This window comes from Grampus griseus, assembly GCF_964374135.1.
Source record: "Grampus griseus genome assembly, chromosome: 12".
Lineage (NCBI taxonomy): Eukaryota > Metazoa > Chordata > Mammalia > Artiodactyla > Delphinidae > Grampus > Grampus griseus.
Window position 1 is genome coordinate 16632731 of NC_139006.1, and position 20827 is coordinate 16653557.

At 48.7% G+C, this 20827-nt stretch overlaps 1 protein-coding gene across 3 annotated transcripts; it reads left to right on the forward strand.

Moving 5' to 3' along the window:
* Positions 1–4709: 4709 nt before the first annotated feature.
* On the forward strand, positions 4710–19437 carry MLEC (malectin). 3 transcript variants are annotated; one of them, XM_082667146.1, is made up of 5 exons: positions 4710–4786; positions 11431–11609; positions 12323–12499; positions 12606–12663; positions 13845–19437. In XM_082667146.1, the coding sequence occupies exons 2-5, from the start codon at positions 11445–11447 to the stop codon at positions 14072–14074; spliced, it is 630 nt and encodes a 209-aa protein (XP_082523272.1). In that variant the 5' UTR covers positions 4710–4786; positions 11431–11444; the 3' UTR covers positions 14075–19437. The 3 variants fall into 3 exon arrangements, with proteins under 3 accessions (XP_082523272.1, XP_082523271.1, XP_082523273.1); XM_082667145.1 differs by lacking the exon at positions 4710–4786 and adding an exon at positions 5274–5638; XM_082667147.1 differs by lacking the exons at positions 4710–4786; positions 12323–12499; positions 12606–12663 and adding an exon at positions 5274–5638.
* Positions 19438–20827: the final 1390 nt, after the last annotated feature.

The following is a 20827-nucleotide window of genomic DNA, read 5'->3' on the forward strand; positions in this document are numbered from 1 at the left end:
GGAGTAGATTAGAAGCCAAAAAAGCCACAGCTTTTGCCTCTTCATTGTGTGGGCAATTCATCTAACCCTTCTGAACTTCATTTTCTTATCTGCATAATGGGGACATTCTATTTTCCCAACTTCTTGAGGTGAGAATCAAATGGCTGGGAAACAATGGTTCTTGAGAACCTGCTCTCTCAGGGCCTGAGTTTATGCCTTATGCCAGTTTTGGATGGAATTATGGTGAATTTTATCTTTGTAAAATTCTCTTCTGAGTTTTCCACAAAACATTTATCTTTCTTCCACAAACAGAGAAAAATAATTTAGGTACATTTTTAAACCATCTCATTTAATCCTTGCAACAACTATGAGATGGATGATCTTATTTGCACTTTAGGAGAGAAGTGATTAGAGAGAAAAGGAGTAACAGAGCTGGGGAGCCACTAAGAAAGAACCTGAACCCAGTTCTGTCTGACTCTCAAATCTCCATTCCTGTCACTCCATGGAGGCAGATCCTCCACCCTGAGAAGGTTCTGGAGGGTTTGAAGTAGGGTTTTTTTAGATGGACTTTATATTTTAGAGCAGTTTTAGGTTCACAGCAAAGCTGAGTAGAAAGCTTCAATACACAGAGTTCCCATATTACCACGTCCCCACTCCCCCGACCCCTACACCGCTGTCCCGCCATCAACATCCCCACCAGAGTGGTACATTTGTTACAATTGATGAACCTACATTGACATGCCATTATCACCCAAAGTCCAGTTTATACTAAGGTTCACTCTTAGTGTTGTACATTCTATGGCTTTGGACAAAAGTATAATGACATGTATCCACCACTATAATATCACACAGAGTAGTTTCGCTGCCCTAGAAATTCTCTGTGTTCTACCTATTCATCCCCCCACCCCCTGCAATAACCCCTGGCAACCGCTGATCTTAGTGTCTCCATAGTTTTGCTGCATATAGTTGGCGTCATACAGTATGTAGCCTTTTCAGATGGGCTTCTTTCACTTAGTATTATGCTTTTAAGATTCTTCCTTGTCTTTTCATGGTTTGATAGCTTATTTCTTTTTTAGCACTGAATAATATTAGACTATCCCATTGTCTGGATGTACCATCGTTTATTTATCCATTCACCTATTGAAGCGCATCTTGGTTGCCTCCTAGTTTTGGCAGTTATGAACAAAGCTGCTGTCAACATCCGTGTGCAGGTTTTTGTGTGGACGTGGGTATTCACTTCCTTTGGATAAATACACAGGAGTTTGATTGCTGGATCTCATGGTAAGAGTATGTTGAGTTTAGTAAGAAGCTGCCAGACTGTTTTCCAAAGTGGCTGACCATTCCCACCAGCAATGAATGAGAGTTTCTGCTCCTCTGAAGACTTGAAGTAATTTTTGGAGAAAACCAGCCCCAGCTGAAGGAGGTGGGGATGCAGCCACTCTGAGGGTCCTTGGGCTCTCAAATGGGGCTGACCTTCCACAGCAGGCAGGAGACACTGGAGGCTGGAGAGAAATGGCCTGGGCCCAGTGCCACCAGGGAACTGACACCCTTGCTTTCCTAGAGCTCACACTCTCTGCTGTGTGGACAGCCAGCCTTGAGAGCAGGCCTGGGGCTATTTGGGGACTCCTCTAGGTCAGTGACTTTTTTTTTTTTTTTGGCCACACCACGTGATCTTAGTTCCCTGACCAGAGAGCAAACCCATGCCCCTTGCAGTGGAAGCACGGAGTCCTAACCACTGGACTGCCAGGGAATTCCCTAGGTCAGGGACTTTGGATGTAATCCTGCCTTGGGGTCAGGACCTCCAGTCTGGCTTGGCAGCTGCAACCCTAATCCTTTTGTCTCCTGCCCCCACTGCCATCCCAGCCCTGAGTCCCACTCCTGATAACCCTTCAGCTGCTAGAAACTTGACTCCCTCCGCCCTAGTCAAGTCGCCTTGCCCCCAGGAGACTGCCCCTGAGCCAGAATCTCTCAGATGAGACCCCATTCTGTAGCAACCAACTTCTGCTTGCAGGAGCAACGCCCATCATTTGAAAACTGCTGGCCCCCATCCCTGCGGGCTTGTTTCCTCTATTATATACATGGGGATAGTAGGCTATGGGGCTTTCAAACACTGTAAGAATCTCATGAGATAAGAGAAAGAGCTTGAATTGAAGGGCCCAATTCTTCTGTTAGGAAATATCCTGTTAAATGGTACCACCAATTTCACCTGCCCCAGGGTGAGGGGGTGCTGCCTACAGAAGACATTGTCACCCTTAAGGGGCACAGAGTCTTCCAGCAGAAAGGAGTTTGAGGAGGCTGCAACCTCAGTGATTATACTTATCATGAGCTCTGGGCATTCCTAAAAAAGCCTAACTCTGGCAGTCTGTCACAGTGCAGGTGGGGTTACATTGCAGAAAGCAAAAACTCAGGGACCCTTTCATTCCAGGATAACGACTGGTTGAGTGCTTGGCTTGTGGCAGCCACTATTCTAATGTCTATTCTATTCTAATGTACATCGCCTTCTCCCCTCCCTCCTCCACCCACCTCCTTCTCTTCCTCTTCTTCCCTCTTCTTTTTGGTAACAGTTTTATTTAGATATAATTCACATACCATGCAATTCATCTATTTAACATGTACAAATCAGTGGTTTTTAGTATATTCACAGAATTGTGCAATCATACCATAATTGATTTTAGATATTTTCATTACCCCAAAAGGACACCCTATACCTTTTAGTTATCACGCCCCAATCTCCCTGCTTCCCCAGCCCCAGACAAACCATAAGCTACTTTCTGTCTCTATAGATTTGCCTATTCTGGACATTTTATATAAATGCAATAATAGACTTTGTGGCCTTTTTTTTTCTGGCTTCTTTCACTCAGTACAATGTTTTCAAGGTTCATCCATGTTGTAGTCTGTAGCAGTACTTTGTTACTTTTTCTGGCTGAATAGTCTATTGTATAGATATACCACATTTTAAAAACCCATTCATTAGTTGATGGGCATCTGGGTTACTTCTACTTTTTGGCCATTATGAATAATGCTGCTATGAACATTCATGTACAAGTGTCTGTGTGAACATATGTTTTTATTTCTCTTGGGTGAAATGGAGTGAAATTGCTGAGTCAAATGGTTGCATTACCTTCTCTAATTCTCACATCTACCCTTTGAAGTAGAAACTATTATTATGTCACAGTTGAGGAAACTTGAAACTCAGAGAGGTTGCCCAAGACCACATGGTGAGTGAATGGTGGAGCAGGGTTTGGAACCCAGGAAGTCTAACTCAGATCCCATGCTCATCCCGCCTCCAGGGTATCAGAACTTTTGTTTTACCTAAGAGGTAGCCTAATCGACAAGCATCTGAACCTCAAAAGCGGGGCCAGGCCCCTCGGTACAAGGATAGCCCAGCAAGGCATGGACTCTGAAGGGCCTAGTTTGGGGGAGGGGGGCTAGCCAGTTATCTTGTTTACCTCCTGGGGTGACCAAGGATCTAGGAGACTGGGAGAAGGCTTAAGGTTAGGGTTTCTGGGTCCTTTTCAAAAGTTTAATCGTTTCTGTGATAGTGCCTCCTAGACTAGACTGCCTTGAGGATAAACATGAGCTCCTGGAAGCAGTGTAGTAAATGGCCAGAACATAGGCTTTACAGGAGGGAGGAAGTCTCCATCACCTCTTTGTGCCTGTGTTTCCCCATTTGCACCACGCCCCTGCACTGAGGGCTCTTCAAGCTCTGACTTGTCAGGTTCCTCCAAAGATGACAGGTTTCAGAGGAAAGTAGGATTCGACACTCTAGGGCAGGGCCCCAAAGAGGCCTTGGGAGGGGAAACAAGTCTGTGGGAGGAAGCAAGTCCAGATTCTTGCAAAACAGGGGGAAAAAAGTGGGACCAGTGGAGGATACTACAGAAATTGTCTCTGTGGGAATCTGCTCTTGGGGTCTGGGGAAGGAATTCGGGTGCATTTAAATTCCCCACCTACACTCCTTTTCCGTACCTCACTTTGTTCCTTTATAGCATTCCTCATTGTTCTAACTAAATAATTGAGTCAGGACTGTGATTCTCATGCGAGATCCTGGGTGTAGTTTTGTTCACTGCTGCCCAAAACTAATTGCCTGCCAGGTAGTAGGCAGGGTTGTCAGATAAAATGCAAAAAAGCCCAGTTTAATTTGAATTTTAGACAAGCAATAAATTATTTTTAGTATGAGTATGTTCCATTTATTTGAAATTCAAATTTAACTGGGCTTCCTGTATTTTATCTGCTAAATCTGACAACCCTAGTAGTAGGGTCTTGATAAATAATGTGGAACAAATGGATAAATGGAGTTTTGCCTTGGCTCCGCCCTAAACTTGCGGTTTGACCGTTTGGGCAACGCTCCTCCCCTCTCTGGGCCTCAGTTTCTCTGAGAAGTGGGAGTTCGGGCAGCGACCACAGCGCAGGGATCGCCAAGGCAGGAGAGCGCTGGGTGAACTGCCAAAGAGCAGGGAGGAAGCTAGGGTCATGCCTGTACGGGACAGCCTGGACCTCCATACTGGGTACCTCCAAGTCCTTGCCGGAGCCGGCAAAGCCCCAGCCCCTCCCCTCCAAAGCCGGTGCCTGCCCGAGGCTGTCGCCATGGAGATATGGGTAGCCTGGAGCCCCTCCCCCCAAGCCACGCGTTTCCGCTGCGTTGGAGCCTTCTGATTGGGCGGCCGTCTGGACGCTACCACCAGCCCAGAGCCCGCTAAGGGGTGGGGGCGGGATCTTCGTGAGAACCTTGCCCTGAAAACCTGTGCCTGTGGCCTTTCTAGAGGAGGATGGGTTCTCTTCTCACGCGGGGAGAAAGGCCGAGTCTCAGGTCGGAAGAGTGATCATTGCTTCTCCTACTAGAGCGTATGCTCATGCTTCTCCCTGAGAAAGAAAGGGGGCGGGAAAGTCGGCAGCGACCCCTCGGGAGCCTATTCGGTCCCCAAAACCTGGAACACCGGAAGTGCTGGCGACGTGTCAGTGCGCCCTATTCTAAACCTTCCCCGCTAGGCCCCCTTTCCTATTCAGCTGTGGGATTCCGGGGCCGCCTGGGCGCTTCCACCTCGCCACTTCCGCATTGAACCGCCGCTTCAACCCAACTCTGCGCGCGCTCCCTCACGTGCCTTGGTGGTTGGGCCAGCTCCTGGGAGTAGCCACGCCTTTTCCCGCGCCTGGCAGGCAATGGGCGGGCGCCTCCCGGCGGGGTGGTGGGTAGTTAATGAGGGCCGGGTGCTGATTGGCTGCAGGGTCGTGGCCGGGGCTGGGAGGTGGGGTAGGTTGTTCCTGAGGTGGGAGGTGGCACCCGTGGCTGAGAAGTAGGCCTGAGAGCGACATGTCTCCGGCGGCTGAGGCACAGCGGCCCGTGGCGCTGTTTTTCTGAGTCCGGGGCGGCCTGGCGGGGCTGAGGACAAGGCTCGGCGGAGGCTGCCCCCCGCTGTGGAGGCCGCCATGCTGGGCGCCCGGGCGGTTGAGGGAGCCGCCGTGGCGCTCCTGCGACTGCTGCTGCTGCTGCTGCTGCTGCTGCTGCCGGCGCTCCGGGGACCGGGGCTCGGCGTGGTGGGCTCGGCTGGGGCCGGGCTGCCCGAGAGCGTGATTTGGGCCGTCAACGCCGGCGGAGAGGCGCATGTGGACGTGCACGGCATCCACTTTCGCAAGGACCCTTTGGAAGGCCGGGTGGGCCGAGGTGAGAGCTCCTCGGCTGAGCCGCCGGATTCCGGGCCTGCCGTGCCCGGCGCAGCGCGCCGAGGGCTGCGGGCCCCGAGCCCCTTCCTCGACCCTGGGGCCACGTCTCTGGAGCGAAGTTTCTCTCTACGGTTTCCTCGGGAACCCGATCAGAGCCCAGAGCCTGGCATTGGCTCGAAGCTACCTAGAGCCGTCGAGGCAGAGAGTTGGCGAGAAGTGATATTTGGACCTCGCATCCTGCATTTCTTAACCCCTCACCTCCACCCAAGCTAGGAGAGTAAAGACGAGGGCGGCCTGTTGCCACTTTGAGGCCTCACGGGTTTTTCGGTTATCGCTGTCCCTGACCCGGAGGTTCTGCTCGCCTTTCAAGTCAGTTTCTGGTATATTCCTGCCGACCCAGAAATGGGCCGCTTTCTTTGCCCTCTCTGCAAGAGCGGGGCTTGATTCTTAGCCAGAATGGAAAGGAGTCTTCGAAGAGGATGGGCCAGGAAAGTTTGATTGTAGCCTCCTCCCCCAACCCCCTTTGGAGCGGGGCATGTGTGTGCATAAAAGTAGAAGCTGCAGGCCCTTTCCAGAGGGCGGTTATGTCGAAACCATACTGCACAGGGGGCTGGTGGTGTGTCAGCTGGGTCAGCCAGCGTAAGGTCTGAATATTCCGTCTGCGAGTGCGGAGAACCTACCCTAAGTGGTCCTGAGAGGTGTGATTCCAGCTTATGGGAAAAATGATTTTGACTTAATTGATTGAGCAACAGTAGTTTTGACAGAGCTGCACAGTTCTCAAAGTTAGTGTAAGAACTGCCATGGGAGCTGGTTAAAAATACAAATTCCAGACCTGTAGATTAAACCCAGGTTTCTGCACCCAGGGCTTCTGATGTAGGACATCTGCAGACCACCCTTTGGGAAAATCTGCTCTAGACTCTGTTTCTTCTGTTAGTAGGATTGGAAAACAGGATTAAGAAGGAAGTTCGTCGCTTCATGTGTTGGAAAGAGATTTATGCCGTATGCTGGGTTCAGAGGCTGCCAGATTGGCAATATGCCATCTTCAGAAAAGTAGGAGACAGACTTTCTCACTCTTTTTTCCACAATGCCAGATTTGGCTCTTGCCTTTCCTAAAGGGTTTAACTTAGTTCTTCCAACCAAGTTAATTGCAGTGTCCTGGAGTTTGTTATATTGGGGAGTTTATTGCTTCCATACATGTCACGGTGTTGGGACACAGAGCTGTTTTCTGAAGCACTATGTTTGTCTTCAGTTTAGCTCTGGAATTTATTTAGCCCTGGCATGTAGGTCTCAGTAGCCTGGGTTCAGCTGAGTCAGGGCCCTGGTCTCTAGCAGCTGTAACAGCAGCCAAAGCCAGACTTAATAGCAGGAGGTCATTGCTATCTCCATCCTGGACCCTTCCTCTTTCTTCATGGGTGTGGGCAGGGAGGAAGGAGACCGTTTATGGACTTTGCCTCTAGAGATAGCCATGGTGAGACAGTGTGCAGATGGTTCCTTTCACTTAACAGATACCAGGCTTTACATAGGTTACATTATCTATCCTCTTTGGTCCGTTGTGCAGAGGAGGGAGCTAAGACCACACAGGTTTAGTCCCCAGCTACTCTCCTTATTCAGAAATCGTTGTTTTAATTTGCTGGTGCCGGTGGGTTTGGTTTTTTTTTTTGGTCTGGTCAGCACTCAGCCAGGCTCTCTGTCCTTGGGTTATTGGCTCATGGTCGCAGTTCCTTTGGAAGAGTTTATTGTAGCAGGTAAAAGTATGCGACTTACCAAATTACCAAAGCTCATGTGTACTGGAGTCCTGTCTCAGACAGACCCTGCCACTCCATAAAGAGGTTCCCTGCTCCACTCTGGCGGTCCATTTGGGTATGAATTGTAGCAGTATTAAGGCGTGGATGGAGAGTAGAGGGCGGTCGTTGGCTTGTAGGCTGTTGTAGCTTGGACCAGCCAGTTGCAACATTGCACTTAGAGGGCTCCTGAGAGTAGCATTTTGTTGGCTTTAGGTCTGGGGCTGAGAAGTGATTTATCTTCCTCTCTCAGAAGGCAGCTCTTTAGTTTCTTTCTGTGTGAAGGAGTCAGCACCACCAAGGGTGGTGCAGCGGTTCCCTCTGCCTGCCCTTCTCTGGCACTGTTTGGGTAAGGGTTGCCAGGTATTTGGAGACCCTTGCCTCCTGCAGCTATTTATAGTAATTGCGGTAGGAGCTGTATGTCTGTCTTTCCCACATGCCTGTGATATTGTTTCCAGCACACGAGGAAAGTCCATTTTTATGTTGAATGAATTCAGGTATTTGTTGCCAAGTTAATCCAGATAGGAGTTTGGCCTGCTTTTGAACTTGCTGTTTCTCTATAGCGTCTTTGTAGTTCAGCATTCTCGTAACCGTGAGTGGGCCAGGGCACCCAGTGGCTTTTGCTTTCAAAGGCACTTCATAATGTTTATTGAATTTCATTTCTGCCTTGAGGATAGCTAGTGCTCATAGAAGATGCTGACAGCCTGGGAAAGGCTTTTTTAACCTGTGTGCTTCAGCAGATGGAGGTACAACTACCGAGAGTGATTCAGAAGCGCTCCGTGTGGGATTTTGGTGTGCTGTGCATTCCAGGTGCTTTTTAACTTGCTCTTTCTGGGTTCCTCTTGACTCTGTGGTGGAAAAGACCTGGTTATTTGGCTTGAGGGCATTGAACTTGGCTTGGTTTTAGGAGATATTTCCTCTTCATAGAAGGATGCCCGCTAGTCATTTGTATGACCTTGAAGTATTCGCTTTCCCTCTCTTGAGCCTTCAGTTTTCCTTCATAAAACTTGTCATGCTTTTGAAATCAGTGACACGAGTCTGAAAGTTCTCCTGTCCAGAGTAGGTTAAAGTGTGTCTATCTTTTTCTTTGCTCAATGACCTTTTACATGGAATTAAAAGTGGAGCAGAATGTGGCTCTGGAGGGGAAAAAAGCTGGCCAGGGGCCTGAGCCCATCGGATGACTAATTCTGTAGACCTAACGAAGACCCTTTCCTTTTGGCTGGGGAAGGATTTGGCTTTGGGGAGATAAGAGCTTGAAAAGATAGTGTGAGAGAGACACTGCTACCTCTGATTTGCTTAAGACCAAGGGATTTGCTTAGAATTCTCTTCCTATACTGCCACATAAGGGGCAGACTTTGTTTGCAGGCCCTCCTAGAAGCAGTTCACTGGTAGAGAATTTAGGTAGGTGATACCCCATTTTCAAGGTGAGAAAACACCTAGAGAAGACAACTTGTTCCACATCACATAGTAGGTGGCAGAGCCAGGATTCAAATCCAGGCCCCTCTTACCTTCAAACCTGGGCTGAATTTTTCACGTAGCCTGCTGACTCCATTGTCTAGAGCTAAAAAGCTGGGGACATAGTGTGGGCCCTTTGGTCCCCTTCCTTTGGTTAACTATCTGAACCATGTCGTACCAGCTGCAGTGGTGTGCTGCATGTGTACACTGTATTTCAGAGAAACTTAGCTGTGAATGCATAAAGGCTGGGGTGGGGGCGGAGAAAAAGTCCTTCTTGCTATTGTCTCTTTTGGGACTTGGGCAAAACTTTGCCTGTGGCAAATCTCGTTGGAAAGCCACTTGGGAAAATATTTAAAGGTAATTCCAAGATTGTTAAGTAGTTTTTTGCTCACAGGGCTGAGTTTTCATAGCCGTGGGACTGAGAGTGCCACAGATTACATTACCGTCAGTTTCTCACTTTTTCCATGCTGGAAGGGGGGGAAAATGATTCTGTATACATGCACAACCTTTTCTGTGTCTCTGAAAAGCAAATCTAGTGACTGTTGCAAATTTGTGAGGATCACGGTCTTTGAGGAAGAGGGAGATTCTTAGAACTCAGGTGGAAGAGGACTGGCAATCTTTTAATCTTTACAGGTTTGTGGTCTGAGCCTGGAACAGAGCTGGGGCAGTTGGCAGTACATCCTTTGCAGTGCTACTCAGCCCCCACCTTCTTTGATTTCTTGAGGAGAAATAGGAAGAAAAAAATGTCTGGAGACAAAAGTGCAATGAGTTTCCTGTTCATTGTCTCATCGGTCCATCTGATCTCCTGGCTGCCATTCACTTACAGGAACTGTTAACACTTCTGTTTATTTTTCCGAGGGCTTGACCTTAGCCATTGGATCTTTTAGTTACTCTTTTACCTCCCTTAGAGATAAAAGATCCTCTCCCTTGGAGTTTCAGAAGATAAAGCTCCCGGGATGACCGCTCTCAAACGTCACCCAAAGGATCTAGGTGCCAGATGTCTTCAGAGTCACCATGTGAGATTGGAAGATGGTCTTAAAATCTTAATTCCAAGACTTCTCCAAGGAGGAGGAGAGACTAGGCCCATGTACTGAAATCACTGCTAAGTCTGTGGTTTGGAAAGTATCAATAGATTGATGGAGCCCTGGAAAGCATAGCTAGTCATCTCTGGGGCCGGAGTGTGGAATCTTATATTTGAGGAAAGACCTGGGTATGGTTTGTAACGTGGGGGAAAGAAAAACATGTACAGACCCGTCTCCTACTAAGATTGGGGGCAGGCTGAGGGCAACAGAGGTTTTTGGCTCTTCTAATACCCACCCAAGTAAGAACTTTTTACTATTACTCCACCTTATTCCTTGTCTGTCTGAAACGGGAAAGGTGGCTCCCTCTGGACCTGGGCATCTTAGGCCAGAGGTGCCAATAGGACCGTGGCACATTTTCTTTCCCTGCTAGGGTGGCTCTGGCCCTGTGGAGAGGAGTGCATGGCTTGACTGCTCTGCAGGCACCTCCTTTGTTACCATTTGTTTGTTCAGCGAATCATATTGAGTGCCTACGTATGTGCCAGGGCCTGTGTCAGGTGCTGGGGATATCGTAGGAGCTTGTTTTCCTTTCGGTTTGTCTGGGGAAAAGTTCAAGAGCCTGCGTGAGGTTGAGTTCTATGAGTCTGTGGGAAGTAAGGTGTTTGGACCCAAAGGAAATTAGAGAACATCACATCCTTTTTTTTTTTCTCCGGTACGCGGGCCTCTCACTGTTGTGGCCTCTCCTGTTGCGGAGCACAGGCTCCGGATGCGCGGGCTCAGTGGCCATGGCTCACGGGCCCAGCTGCCCTGCGGCATGTGGGATCTTCCCGGACCAGGGCACCAACCCGTGTCCCCTGCATCGGCAGGCGGACACTCTCAACCACTGCGCCACCAGGGAAGCCCATCACATCCTTTTTTTAATGAACATATTTCTTTTGACCATCCTTGGAACTTTTTGAATGAAATAATTATAAAAAGCAGCCAAAGCTGGTATCTTAATTTGTAGTAAAGACAATGAAGAATGACTTTCCTAACAGATATCCTGTTTTTTATTTAGACTGAGCTTTTCTGAATGAGAAAAAAACAACATTCTTTGAACTTAATTGTCTTGCGGTGTTCCTGGCCATCCCCCTGGTTTTATGAGGTTTCTCTGAAGTTCTCCCTCACCAGGGAGCCCAGCAGCTGTAGCATAGTGCTTTGTTCTAGTAATGAGTTAGACTTGTTCCCTTCCCATCACTCTGGATATAGTTGGGGAAAAGTCATTTTCACATGCTTTCAAAAAGTTCCGCTATGAAGGTTATGGGAGCTTCTTGGGGTGATTAGTGCTTGGTTTCTTTCATTTTACTCTTCCTTGGTAACGGGTTATCTGATTCTTGCCTTTGTGACTGGTCTCTTGAGAGCCAGGTGCAATGGAGGTGGCCCCTTCCACGGGGAGGGTTATTAGCATTGCTCTGGAAATGCCTCTGGTGGTTCTGGGGTCTCTACTCTTCTTTTGTGTTCTGCCTCTGACATGGTTTCTCTTTGTCTTTTGTGCCCAGCCTCTGACTATGGCATGAAACTGCCAATTCTGCGTTCCAACCCCGAAGACCAGATCCTGTATCAAACAGAGCGGTACAATGAGGAGACCTTTGGCTACGAAGTGCCCATCAAGGAGGAGGGGGACTATGTACTGGTGTTGAAATTTGCCGAGGTCTACTTTGCACAGTCCCAGCAGAAGGTGAGGCCTGGTCAGACCCCTGCTTGACCAGTGGGATGTTACCACTTTCGGATAGCCCTCTGCTAAGGGCCAGAGAGTGTGAGACGTGTTCCCAGAAGGGAGGAACAGATGAGCTTTGAGGAAAAGCTGGATTTTTTTTTTTTTTTTTTAAAGGCTGTACCATGCGGCCTGCAGGGTCTCAGTTCTGTGACCAGGGATCAAACCCAGGTCATGGCAATGAAAGCCCAGGATCCTAACCACTAGGCAGCCAGGGAACTCCCAAAGCTGGATTCCTTTTGCCCAGCTGTGTCCCATTACTACACGACTGAACTTGCCTTGGGATTGGTGACAGAAGGCTACGCCAGAATCCTAGTTCTTGGCCACTAATCCTCTTAAGGCCCTCCTGGTTATAGCCTCTCCCTTCTTGGTTGTCAGCACCTTCTTGTTTTTAGCCCTGTTCTTTTCCTGTCCCTTCCTCTGAATTTCCTTCTTTCCATGTTGAGCTTTTTGTTTGTATTCTTTGTTCCCTACGGCCAGTGTGCGACCTTGACAGTGAAGGAACATGGCTTTGATTTAGCTCAGGTAAAGGACTCTAGCCACCCTGGAGTATATCCAGTCCTGTCATTCCTTGAATTACTTTTGAACTTGAAGCCCAGGCAGGTACCTCATGTCCAACTGGGGAAGGGGTGTGAAGCGGGTGGTTTTGACATTGTCTCCTTTTCTCATCTTGGCAGGTATTTGATGTGCGATTGAATGGCCATGTTGTGGTGAAGGACTTGGATATCTTCGATCGCGTTGGACACAGTACAGCTCATGATGAAATCATCCCGATGAGCATCAGAAAGGGGAAGCTGAGTGTCCAGGGGGAGGTGTCCACCTTCACAGGGAAACTCTACATCGAGTTTGTCAAGGTAACGCTCCTACTCTGCCCTCACAGCTGAGGATGAGCTCAAAAGAATGGGTGCAGGGGGGATGTTTGCTGCTGTGTGGGGTTGACCGCTGTTTCCCATTTCCTAGGGATACTATGACAATCCCAAAGTCTGTGCACTCTACATCATGGCTGGGACAGTGGACGGTAAGTTGTGTTTCTGATCTGTTTTTTGACGTGGTCTGAAGGATATGATGGAGGAAGCCCTTGGGGGGATGGTTTAGCTGATCGCTGTTTTGAAAACACTAATACTTAAAGCCAGATTGTGGGGAACCCAGAGTCCGGTGGCCGGGGGTGAAGTGTAGCATGGTGCTAGCCGTAAGCTTCTGAGTAAGATCTGTGTTCATATCTTGCTGCCGCCAATTAATCAGCGGATTGGTTTTGGACAAAATCCTTTAACCCTACTATAAATTGGGATTAATAATGTTACCCATGGTGTGCCCTGAGCCTTGTAGTCATTTGGAATTGCCTAAAACTCATCCTTATTCTGTTTCTTTGACATCTGTGTCCTGGGGGCAGAAAGAAGAAAAAGGCAGAAGGAAGGGTCCTTGAGTGTTTTGGTGTGCTCCAAGAGAGTGCAGCATTGCTGGGCTGCACTGAGCAAAACTTCATCTATTAATGTCTCCCTGTCCTTGGGATCCAGCCTGAGAGTACATCTCTTTCTCAGGGTTGAGGGTCGTGGCTGCCAGCTTTCCCAGGCTGATTTTTGCAGAGAAAGTTTCTGTCTTAGTGACTTTTCTCCCCCATCCCACCTCTGTACCTTTCCCCACCTCATCCTGGAAGCACCGAGGCTCGCATCCTTTTTTTTTTTTTTTTCGCATCCTATTGTTTTGACATCCCAGAGGATGTCTTGCCACCAAACTGATTTGTAGCCAGAGTCCCTCAGGAGGGGACAGAAAACAGAGGGGTAGTGTGTGCTGAGAACCCACAACTCTGTGGATCAGCTTTTCCTTGATTGCTGTGTGAATCAAAAGGGAATGTGGGATTGTAGGAGGGAGGAGGAGAGGTTTGAAAAGGTTAATCTTTGGGTGTCGGGTCATTGTCCTTGTCCAGTCTGGTTCTTTCTGGGCTCTGAAGAAGTAGGACAGGAAGGGGAGATAGTGAACCTCTCCGTGCTCAGGGCTTTTACTACGTTTTAGTTAAATCTAAAGAAGACAAATGTTTGCGCAGCAATCTGCTCTTCTCTAGGCTGGGAACTGTTTCTGCTCCTTCCTGTGGATCCTGCTTAGGTCACAGGGTCTCTTTACTGTGGCTCATTCACTGCCCTTTAAGGGCCTCACGTAAATGCCATGGGTCCTACTTAAAAAGTGTTCTTCTTCTTGTGTCAGATGTACCAAAGCTGCAGCCTCATCCAGGACTGGAGAAGAAAGAAGAGGAGGAGGAGGAGGAAGAATACGATGAAGGGTCTAATCTCAAAAGACAGACCAATAAGAACCGGGTGCAGTCGGGCCCCCGCACGCCCAACCCCTATGCCTCGGACAACAGCAGCCTCATGTTTCCCATCCTGGTGGCCTTCGGAGTCTTCATTCCAACCCTCTTCTGCCTCTGCCGATTGTGAGAACAAATCACCATCCTGAACAGGTGGAGGGGTGTGGGAAAGAAACCAAACATGTTGGTTTGGGTTTCTGTATTTTTTACAGTGATTAACAAAAACAAACAAATGAAACACACACACACACACACACACACACACAATTAAAGGAGATGAAAAGAGGCGGAGTGAGTAGAGAGCAGCCCTCATCCACCACCTGGTCCTAGACCTGCTCCAGTCCTAGTTCTCTCTTTGTGGTGGCCCCCAGCCGTCTCTTTCCTCTCCAGGGTACAGAGGGTAAACTGGATCCCACCTGGTCCAGGGTGTTCGTCCGTAAACACAGTGGAAAGGACTCTGAACTCAGAGCAGACACGGTTCCTTTTTTTAGGTTAGAAATTAACAGCAGGGAAATGTCATCTTCTTACCTGAGAAGACTAGCGCTGGGAGTTGGGTATGTTCTGAAGTTATGTCCAGATAAGTTTTCAGATGTCCTGGGATTCAAAGTGTGTGTGTGTGTGTGTGTGTGTGTGTGTGTGTGTGAAGGTGTACAATTTGTATGATAAAGATGAAAACGGAAGGGGGATTAAAAAGAAGAAAGAAAAGTAGATACTTCCTTACTTGGAAGCCTTTCTGGTTTTAGCCCAATGATGGTTCCACCTTAAGTGTTTGAGCTTTGTCATTGCTTGTCTCCCTGACATGTGCCAGTTAGAGAACTGTCTGGTATCCGAGACGATTAGTTTATATCAGGTCCTCAAGTTGCCTCTGACTTCTTACCACAAACGAATCATTTTGATTTCAGTGCCTGTTGGGGACTTGATTTCCTCTCTCTCTCTCTTTTTTTCTGAACCTGGCTCATTTGAAATCTCTCTCTCAACCATCCCGCTAAGTTATTGCCAAGAAGGGAAGGAGACATAGGGATTTGGGGTTCCCTCTGCTTGAATGTCTTATCCTCTACCACCTCACCTTACTGGTACCTCCCTCCCTGGATCTCTGAGCCAGCAGCCAGGAGGACCTGACCCAGCAGTTCTTTTATTGGCCCCTTTGTAGGGTCTTGCTGCCAGGGGACAGGGATGCTTTCCAGCCTGCAGCAACAGAACACTTGACCTTAAAAGTCTCTTCTGGTCTTTGGATCAGAAAAGGCTTATGTTAGCGTAACTTAAGAGCAACCTCGGAGACTTGAGCCCTACTAAGTGACTGACCACTGTTGAGAGTATCTAGTACCTGATGTTCATTTATTTCCACATCCTTCCATGTCACGGTTCAACCAGTTTTGGTTTAAGTCTAGAGCTGCCCCAAGGAGCTAGACTGATTGTCTGTATCTGGCCCAGTGACGCCTCTCACTGACCTTAATAGCGTGCCCTTTTTGTCCTTTCATTTCCTTGTCCAAGTCTCAGCCAGGTTCTTGATGTGACGGGGCTGAAAGATTGCCAGTCAGCCATAGTCCTGGCAGTTCTGAAGCCACCCTTAGCCTCTAAGTGTTTGCCTTGAATTCCACGGGAAAATTTCTGCAGGAAGTGAGGCTTCCTTGTTCCTCTCCTTTCTGGTCCCTGTCATCCTTTTCCCAGTTAGGGGAGCAATGAGGGAGGACCCAGCCAAGCTACAAGGAATTTTGTGGATGGAAAGCCACAGGATTAGCTTATGCTTGGGCTGGAGCAGCATAGAATCTCAGGCCAGGCTCATCCTTTTACAATGCGTTTAATTTTGAGTTTGTCTCTTTGGATATGTTTTCCAAGAGCTCCATATATTTGAACTGCTCATTATGTGACAAAGTAAGTAGCCCTTGGGCTCATGTCCTGGGTTTTGGTTCTTAATGAGTTACTCCAAGTCAGCATTTAGTCCTTTGAGAGTCGTAGCCCTTTATTTCAGCTGTGACTTAGGCCTCGATACCTGGGTACTGAGTCAGGCAGCTGGACAGCTGCGGCCTGAAGCTATAATCAGAGGAACACTTCTGGAGTGCTTCATGAAACTCCTGCGTTATAGGATGATGTCCTGAAGCCTTGGTCCTGGGACCACCTGCCTGGGGCAGTGGACATCCTGACTATTAATTGGGCTTCTGACAGGGGCTTCGAGTCCCATTCCGTCACAGCTCTCCAAAGCCGTAGGCTACTGCCAGTAGAGTAAACAGGATGCGGGAGGACTTGCTGCCTCCATTTTGCCTTGTTCATTAGTTTGCCTGGGTCTCTCTGAGGAAGGAGGGCTCCCCGCCTCCTCACCTCAACCCTTCCCTTCGGTGACTCAGAGTCTCAGAAGGAAACCCTGGTTCCTGGGGCCATTTCCTAACGGTACTGTAAGCCAAGCAGCTTTGCTTCTGCCTCTGTTTCCAAGCCCACCCTTTCCCCCTGAGCTCAGGGATAGGGACGGGCACTTTCCTCTTTGGTTGTGCCTGAAAGGAAGGAACATCTTTCTGTGGCTCACAAAAACTAAAGGGGAAGTGAGGAAACAGGAAGAAGTATGGGGAGGGGGCCGGGATAGAGTCCCCTGGAGCCAAGCACACCCAGATCACAGAGCTGCCCAGGGCTGGTTACGGTTGGCTTGTGATGCTGAACTTGAAAGTTTTTGTGTTTTTTTTTTGGCTGTTTCAAGATGATATAGGTACATGAAGTTTGGGTTAAAGGGGTGGGGATGGGGTACTCTTTATTTTTATTTTTGTATTGTGTATGTCAAGAATCACTCTGTTGTTCATCTTTTGCTTTTTGCACTGTTTGTCCCCACGTCTGTATCCTGAGCTGGTGCTAGGGGCTGAGAGGCTGCGCTGTAGGGGAGTCTGGGTGGGGTTGGGGAGGTGAGAAGTCACGCCCATTAGGCATGGGGAAGGAGAGGCCTGGGCTCTTCTACTGGATCCATGCTTGTCCTAGGGTTTTAGATCTTCCTGAGCCCAGCTGGCCAAAGCCAAGAGCAGATAGCCAAGGTGAAACTCTTGTTGCCAGAAGTGTGGCTTGGGTTCAGTTTCCGGGTGGACTGGGCAAAGATGTCTGAGGGAGGTGGGCTGAGAGTCTGCAGTGTAGCCCTGATTTGGGTCAGGGACCAACTGGCCTCTAAACAGACTTTTTGGGGGCTTCACTCATTGCTGACGGGAACATCATGCCAGGAAACAATCTTTGGGACCCATGTCCCCTAAACCAGATACATTTTTCTAAAAAAGCCTCCACTATTGAGGAGAAGCTGCTCAGTGTTTACCTTGCATTCTGGTGACTTGAAAGGTGGTTCTCTTTGTGTCAGTGGTGTCAGATTGCAGGAGGACCACAGGGCCTGCAGGCCCACGTGTTGGTTTGAGAGTGTGATCTTGTTTTCTTGTTCCCACTGTTTGCCTAAGAGATACTGGCCTGAAATTGGAGGATCACAGTAGAGGTCACTTAGGCTTGGAAGAGATGGGGTGAAGTTTGAGTTAAGTTTACCGCCCCCTTTCTTTGCCTGGGAACTGTTTAATCCAGTTTTAGAATTGTGATTTGACTTCTTTTCTTTTTGGAGAAGCTTCTGTTTTAAGGAATTTCTCTTCCTCCATATCCTGCCTCTGCCCTCTCCTGGGAAGGCCTGGCCATGGCTTCTAAAATCTCAGTTGAACTTCAGAAAACAGCAGCAGTATTTTCCCTTTCCTAGCACTTATATTCCTTTCCCTAGAAATTGGCTCACCTTGGGAAGCACAGGGGGAGAATCAGCAGGTTCTTGACCCTCCCAGGGGATTGGGGAAGGACCCACCCGGTCAGCACAGTGCCTTGTCCTCTCCTGCTCTGAGCCAGGGTGGGCGTTCCCTCTAGATTCAGGTCTGGGCAGGGGGTCTCACAGTCCCTTCCTCCCCCTCCCCTTTGCTGTCTGGCTCTGACCTAATTCAGGTGTCTTCTTGCCTCGAGGAGCCTTAATGGCATCAAGTGGCAACATTAATACTGTCCTCCATGCCTCTCCAAAAGGACCTAGAAGAGCAGGTGAGCTTTCCAGAGTGAGAGACGAATAGATGCTCCTGTTTTCAAAAAACAAGTTGGGGAGGGAGGGTAAGCTTTGGACCTCCATCCACTGTGGCCCCTGGGGAAGGAGCCTGGGGCGAGGCTAAGTGATGGTGCAGAAGCAGAACCAGAAACACCCAGGATCAGTTCAGAAACCAGAGAAGAAATCTGCTTTTCTTCTATGGGAAGATGTAATTAGGGATCAAATGCTCTAAGAAAATTGCAAAGAAGCCTTCATGTTCAAGCTTAGGAGAGATCAAAGTAATTTTTCCCTTTCAGTGAGCTAGGACTCTCTGTATTTATATCTCTCCTGGGGCAAGAGGGCTAGATTTCCTCATTTTGTTACAAGACTAGGTTGGCACCAGTGGGTCCGCTTCCCAGCGAGGGCGGTTTCTTCCCTGTACATGGGTGGCTTGCTGCCGCTGGTTTGTCCTTGCCCAGCTGCATTTGGCAAGCTGGCTGTAGGCTGCCAAATCATTTGGATAAGGGCAGATGATTTGGGGCCTGGCTGGGTTGGCAGGAAAAGAGCAGGATGGATCTCTTGGGACGGGTTCCCCCCTCCCCACCCCCCAGGAGTATAAAAACAAGGAGCCAGGATTGTGCTGGCAGCCTGGGAAACAGTAGTGCCTGCTGGAGTTGGCACAGAGGGCCCTGGCACCTCTCGCATCCAGGCAGTCTTGTGAGAGGGGAGCACGTAGCACCAGGAAAAGCAGACTCCATTCTCACCTCTATTCTGAGCTTCGGGGCTTTATTTCAGTACGAGGAAAAACAACAACAATCTGAAGTGCGCTTTCCGTCCTTTCAAAGGACAACTGTCGGGAAAGGAGGGCTGAGTTGCCAGGTGGGAGGGGAGAGTTGGCAGGGAGAGGCATTATGGCAGAACCAGGAATGAGACATCCTTGACTCCTGTCTTCCCTGGTGTGTCATGATCCAGGGAATGAAGAGAAATTTGACCCTGGATTAGTTCCCTCCTTGGATTTTCCTTCCACCAAATTCTCCCACGCTTGGACCAGCTGCCCATTCAGAGCTCAGGGCAGCCTCTTCAACCACTACTGGCCTAACCTGGCTCGTCAGGAAACCAACCCCACCCCTCTAGATCGGGCCTGGCTGCTCTATTCTGTACCCAAGTACTGGACGATAGTGTCAAGTTCTTAGTAGCCCCTGTAGCTCCAACTCTAGATTCCCAACCTCTCCCTGCAGAGGCCAAACCTACTCTCTGTCTGTAGCCACAACACGCATTTCCAGCGACACAGTGAGATGTGATTGAGGGGCTTTGAACCTGGCTGGCCCGGGAAAGCTGTAGGGGTGGATAGAGCTCTTTCCTTCTGGGCTGTCTCCATCTGTCCCTACCCCTTCCATGCCCCACCCTACTCCCACCAAAAAGTAAAAAAATCAGGATGTTTTTCACTGTCCATTGCTTTGTGTTTTAATAAACAATTTGCAGTGACACTCTGTGTTGGGATTGAGTTTGAACTTGATTGCAAAGAAGTGACGTGATGGGGTGGGAAGAGGGAAACCCAGGGGTTCTCTTGGCTGCTAAGGGTTCTTCCGTGATGAGTCTGGGAGCTTTCTTTTCTTTTCACCAGGATGTTTGGTTAAGGGAACGGAGTTTTGTTAAATGCTGCCTGGCCATTTCAACCAGCAGCTCATTCAAGGAAAAATAAACAGTTGTTATGTTTCCACTTTCACTGGAACACCAGGCCATGACACTTTCACTTCCAAGGCACACTGAGCCTGCTGCCTCCCCTCCCGTTTTCCCCTCAGCTTCCACAATAGCCTGTGGACAGACTAAGCCATGGGATGGTTTTCTCTGCTTTTTCCTTTTCTGATGTGTTGTCAGTGTTGACAAGGGAAGGGGCAGAAAGAGCAGGAAGGATTTTTTTTTTCCCTATAATTTATCCATCATGTTTTATAGCTGAGGAACATGAAGCTCAAAAAACTTTAGTAATTTACCCCAGGCTAGTCAGTAAATGATCAAGCCAGGATTCAAACCCAGTCTATTTGTCTGCAAAGCCCATGATCTTTCTAAGGCTATAAGAATAATAATTACAGATATCTTTTATTGAGCCTTTGAAATGGGCCAGGCACAAGGCCAAGCAGTTTTACAGATGTTATCTCTGTTTAATCTTCAACCAACCAGCTGGTACTTTTAAGAGGTGAGGTGACTTGCCGAAGACCACACAGCCAGCAAAAGGCAGAACTGAGGTTTTACACCAGGACTCTTGCTCTTAATCATTATTCTCTGCAGCCTTCCACTCCCCGCCTGATGCCATGTGCTGTGTTTCTCCAAGCAGGAATGGAGGCTGCTGGTTTGGGGAATGGGAGGGAGAGCTTGGCCTACCTCCCTCAGTTATCCCTTGAAGGGCAGAATTCAGTGCTCAGCTCTAAGAATGAAGCCTGTGTGGATGGAGTCTGTTCTCAGGGCCCAAATAAGCCAGGAGGCCCACAGAGCCTCATTCTTAGCTTGAACCCACCCATAACTGGAGTTCTTTACTAATTTAGACTTGGCTGTTACTATTTCAAGTAGCTTCGCATGAGCTGCCAAATGGGGAAGAGACCTGAAGAAGCCCTGCTCTAGGGACTCGCAGGGAGGGAAACTGTCTGACAGAAGATCTTGGGCCAAGTGGGGGGAGTTGGGTTAAACCACTCTTGGGTCCAGATCCTTTTTTTTTTTTTTTTTTTTTTTTTTGGGTCCAGATCTTAATCTCACTAAGGAAATCAGGCTCCCGGTTGGCTGGAGCCGGTGTGTCGGACCTTTCTCCATACTTAGTACCCCATGCCCCTCCACCCCCCATAGAGGAAGAGAGATGAGTTTTTCCAACATTTACTGGAAAGCCTGTTG